General features: G+C 38.0%; 1 protein-coding gene across 1 annotated transcript in view; it reads right to left on the bottom strand.

Moving 5' to 3' along the window:
• LOC106462840 (aminopeptidase N-like) overlaps positions 1 to 4,730 on the bottom strand; it is a 66,371-nt gene extending 61,641 nt beyond the window's left edge. The window contains exon 1 of the mRNA XM_022390237.1: positions 4,064 to 4,730. Coding sequence (XP_022245945.1) covers positions 4,064 to 4,692 — 629 coding nt within the window. The 5' untranslated portion in view covers positions 4,693 to 4,730. The remainder of the gene's footprint in view (positions 1 to 4,063) is intronic.
• Positions 4,731 to 5,546: the final 816 nt, after the last annotated feature.

Raw genomic sequence — 5,546 nt, 5'->3', positions numbered from 1 at the left:
AATTTAGTACTTTTTGTCTTTTTCGAACTAGGGTGACTGAGTTTTTGTGAAAAACTTATAGAATGAATGATATTGGAAAAGGTTGAGAAGCACTTGTTTACACAATGTAGACACGATAAAAAAAGTGAAAATAGCGCCGTCTGTGGAAAAGGTTGAGAAGCACTTGTTTACACAATGTAGACATGATAAAAAAAAGTGAAAATAGCGCCATCTGCCTTGCACAGAAACATAACTTTATTTATGGAAAAGGTTGAGAAGCACTTGTTTACACAATGTAGACATGATAAAAAAAGTGAAAATAGCGCCATCTGCCTTGCACAGAAACATAACTTTATTTATGGAAAAGGTTGATAAGCACTGGTCTATAAAACATTATCTATTGCCTCCTCATTACGTGAAGAGCCAGTCTCTTTATAAGAGTATGTACAATGTGAATAAATAGTTATCGATTAAAAGCACGTAATAAATAATATATATCCTTGCGATTATATATTATATAATTATTATATAGTTATATTTTAAATGTTATCCTAAAAAAACAAAAAACGTGATTCAGCATTTCCTTTAAACGAACGACACTACTTTTAGAATATAGTTTTTCCCACCTAGTGGTAGTCATAGAAACTATATCCAAATTAAATTTACTGTGTATGTATTTTTCTATTTTGAATATCTTATATCTCGTTGTAGTTTTTTTATTTAACATAAAAAATTATCCAAAAGCAAAAATATTTGCATTTTTGGTAGACAAACATACATAATTTCTACAAGGATAGGCCACTTTAAAAGTTGAAAAAAATATTTAACATATATCTGTTATTTCACTTTCTGACATTTGAGACAAGGGGTACTAGGGGTAACGAAAAGTAATCTCGTTTTTGTTTCCTTAAATTCAAATGTTTCTAATTATATGCTTTCGTTTCTTTTCAAATGAATTTGATTTAGAGGGAAAGAACCCTTCTTGTTCATCAATTTTCTGTTAATAAAAATGGTTTTCCTCTAATCAGAAAAAATAACCGACTACATTTTCAACGAGAATCACATTCGACATTCATGCTTTATGAGTTTCGTAAAGGTAAAAAGGCAACGGAGGTAACCAAAAAAATTTGTGGGGTTTATAAAGATGATCTGAGTGTCCGCAACGGCCAGCGGTGGTTCAGAAAAAGTTAGGTCAGGCAATATGTGACTTCTCAGATTGGCATCGTTCAGAGAGACCAGAAGAGTTGGACAACCACCTTCTGAGGTCAGAGGTCGAGTCAAATCATCCAACAGTTGTCCGAAAAACTTAATTATTCTTGGTCTAGCGTTAAAGAACATCTTAAACAAGTCGGGAAAATCAATATACAATGAGTGTGGGTTCTACACAAACTATTAGATGACAAAAAAGCCCAGCGCATAACAATTTGCAATTCATTGATAACCAGACATGAGAAACAACCATTTCTTCATCGGATTGTTACATGAGATGATAAATTGGTTCTTTATGTTGACATCGATCGCAAGAATCAGTGGCTGAGCCCTGGCCTGAACCCAATTCCGACAGCCAAACCAGGTCTACACCCGCAGAAAGTCTTGTTGTCCATTGGGTGGGACAGAGTCGGCATAATTCACTTTGAGTTATTGAAATCGAATCAGACTGTAACTGCAGACCCTTATTGTCAACAGCTGGACATTTTGCATCAGGCTCTCATCGAAAAACGTCCAGCACTGATCAACAAAAAAGGGGGTCATTATGCAGCATCAGAATGCGAGACCACACTCTGCAAGAATTCCTCAGAGGTTTGGATTGGGTAGTCCTGACTCACCCTCCATACTCTTCTGACATTGCCCCTTCAGATTACCATTTATTCAGATCTGTGCATCACTTTCTCAGCGATAAAACCTTCAGAAATATTGGTAGCATCAAAAGAGCTCTCACAGAACTCTTTGTCTCAAAGGAAGCTTCCTTCTATCAACAAGGAATTGAAAGCTTGATTTTTAAGATGACACGTTGTCATTAATAATAATGGAGATTATGCAACTTATTGAAAAATAAATATTTACCTTTAAAAAATCTTTTACTCATGGGCGTCCGCAGGGGGGGGGGGACAAGAGGGGCGCTTGCCCCCTACTTGGAAAATGAGAAACATAATTCTTTATTTATTTATTCGGCATATGTATATGAATTTTTTATCCAATTCACAATTTCACACTACTTTGCCCCTTCTGGAAAACTTTCTGCGGACGCCCACATTTTTACATAAGGAAAAAAACGACATTACTTTCCGGTACCCTTTAATACTTAGGAAAAACATCTGGGATGCAACAATAGAAATTTATGTAGATTTGACAAGTTTTGGTGATTCGTCTCCTGCTAAGAACGTGTATTATCACACAGAAAAACAGACCCGGTTAACTTTGCAAATATTACATTTTTCACTGTTTTCAATAAAATTATGGTGTGCTGTAATGATGTTTTACCTACTGAAATAACCAATGATTTTAATCTATTTACGAATGTGCTCACCAGTTTTAATGTAAACAACCCTTTGGCAGTAATAGGATGAGAAAATAACCTGCTTCACTGGGTAGGTTGAGTCACTGATGAGAAAACTGCCCATACTTTGTCAAGCAGCAAAGAGAATAACGTTACTGATTCCAACTGATAACTCAGCAGGTCCAGAATAACCAACAGCAAGTAGTAAAAGAAGCAGCAAGAGCTCTGATAGATCAGGCCCTCCAAGTGAGACCACCATTCTAGTTAGTGGATACCGACTTCATTCTGGCAAATGGCAATAGATTAGATGACAGTACATAGGCAGATCTCCAGCTGTTTCTAGAAAATGTTTACAGATTGAAGATAGTCATCTCCAACTTCGGATATAGCATTGACATCTTCAGGATGAACGTACTGTAGAAATTGATGAATTGATGTTCCATGGGAAAGGAGCAGTGGACCATACACATGTATGTGGTGGAGGGAATAACAGTACCCCTGTATCTACAAATGATGTTTCTTAGTTTGCTATGGACAAAATGTAGTATGTCAGTACCGTGTAGCATGTTTATACAAAACATTGACACTTATTTTGTGAATATTTTTACTTCTATAGAACTGTTTCTTGACGTTCGATAGCCATTGTGAGGTATGTATGCTTATTGAAGTATTTGATGTTTGTTTGACGTTAAGCACAAAGCTACACAATGGGCTATCTGTGCTCTGCTCACCACGGGTATCGAAACCCGGTTTCTAGCGTTGTAAGCCCGCAGACATACCGCTGTGCCACTGGGGGGGGGGGGTTGTTGAATGGACGGCAACTGCCTGTTGTAGAACACAAGTACAGAGGACGAAGTTTCGAAAGTCTTCCGCGTTTCGCCTTCAAGTCAGTATGTGCATGGTGTATTCATCCAGCTTGAGATGCCAGTATCTAGATGTCATCCAGCTTGAGAAGCCAGTATGTAGATGCCATCCAGTTCTAGCTGCCAGTAGCTATATCTCATCCAACTCGAGCTGCCAATATATAGATGTCATCCAGCTTTAGCTGCCAGTATCTAGATGCTAAATATAAAGTGTTGAACCAATGAGAACTTTTCATCATGTCCATATATTATCTGTTCACGGTAAGGTAAAGGTGTTAAAGTGAGTTACCATGTTCACCCATCTAAACATTGAGATAGAATTTTGCTGTACCTTCCATCTTCCTGACAATCATTATTGTTGGTGATCTAGCACTCTCTAAAGGTTGTATGACTCTGTCCTTCATCATCTACTGTGTCTCAGCGCTGGCCACATACATAGTGCTCCAGGGACGCCAGCACTTTATCAGGCTTGTCATCTGTATCTGTGTTGTGGTGAGTTACTGTTGTTCAACCCAATCAAATATCTGGTCTCACAGATACGTCAGCCAACAATTCACTGCTTTTTCATTCTGTTGCATCTAAGTTTAATGAAAGCAATCGAATATATCACAATAAGTAAGTAAATAATTAATGTCGTTAACTATTTTTCCCCGTAAACATCAGATGCGTAAGTACGCTGTAAATTTAAACAAATTCAGAGATTCCAGAAAAAAAAAAAACTTACTGTTGCTTTCCCGAGGTGTCGGTGTAAGAGCTACGGTAGAAACCGGCGAGGTTGTTATTAAGATTTCCTCTGAACTTCATAGAAACTGTGTAATTTGCATGACTCTTCAGACTTTTATCCAGATGTAATATGTAAAACTGGAGAAGTTCATCGCGGCTTGTGGTTTTTACGCTCGGCTCTGTGCTACTGTTTGAGTCCCAAAGCTTTACTGATTCTGGATGGATGGTGAGGTCATTGATATGAAGAGAAATGTTCGTGGTAGGCTGCAAGCAGTGGATTTTGATCTGCACTTCTCCGTCAAATGTGAAGTTGTTAGGGATAAGGTATGGTTGGAGTTGGACCGAATAGTGGATCGGTATGATGCTGCGAGGGAGCAGTACATACGGATAGGTTATCACTTGTGGTTCGGACGGGCTGGAACTATTGGGTAGTGCCTCAGACTCAGATTCGAACGCCGAACATGGCCCTAGGTAGCCAACAAGCAATCCAACTGCAACTGTGATGCTGAGAGCTATCACCACAAACAAACCCACAACCCAGCATTCCAAAAAATAGCCTTTGCGCTGCTTATAAACTACGGAACCGTCTGGAGCGTTCCCGCTCTCTTTTCCCTTCTCTGCAGAGTCCATGCCGAGTCCCTTGACTCTTCTGACGAAACTATCTTTATGCCTTCTCGTACTATTGATCTCTTCGCGTGACGGAGGCGCCGTTACCCTCGCGGCTTAACTGGCTACTAGAAACTTTAGCTAGGGTTAAAGTTCACTTCCTGTTCTAGCAAACGTGTTAAACTAATTAGCGTGTGTAAAATAGTGCACATAACCAAACACGTGGTATTCGTTATACATAGTTGAAACCTTAAAAACGTATTTTGCAATGGTTACAAAAAGATGAATTGCATGTGCTACTAAGATAACAATTATTCGTTAAAAAAAAAAAAGAAGTACTGAAAATTTCTCGATAGATAAAACACAGTCGTCAATACCTGTTTTATAACATGACAAATTCAACGTTCACAAAGTTTATTACTAGTTCAGAAGCTCCCATAAGCAATGAATGACGTAGTTGAGTCGGTGAACCAAATACTAGTCATGACAAGAAAGAGGAATCAAAGCGGAAACCGTGTTGTTTTCTCAAAACGTTTGGTGCAAAAACTTCCTTTATACGAAAACACATTCTGAAAAACCGGTCGGAAAATGTTTTTCAGGAAAACATTTTTGATAAATTTCATAAGATTCGCATATAGATACCATAAAGTCTAACAACAAGAAACATACATTTTGTTTACCTTCAGGGCTTATGAAGCTAAAATTCCGGACTCGACCCCCTGCGACGTACAGAGAGTAACTTTGCAGAAAAACAATAAAAAACAACAATTTATGTACACATACACATTTTAATGTAAATAATTTGATCTGCAAGTGACTGTGCAATAGTACACTCTTATTAGAACGTTTTTAACTAACAAAACCAAAAGTAGCTCAGA

Source organism: Limulus polyphemus, unplaced genomic scaffold, assembly GCF_000517525.1.
Source record: "Limulus polyphemus unplaced genomic scaffold, Limulus_polyphemus-2.1.2 Scaffold1265, whole genome shotgun sequence".
Lineage (NCBI taxonomy): Eukaryota > Metazoa > Arthropoda > Merostomata > Xiphosura > Limulidae > Limulus > Limulus polyphemus.
The sequence above is the reverse complement of the archived record's forward strand: the minus strand, read 5'-3'. Positions and strand labels throughout refer to the sequence as shown.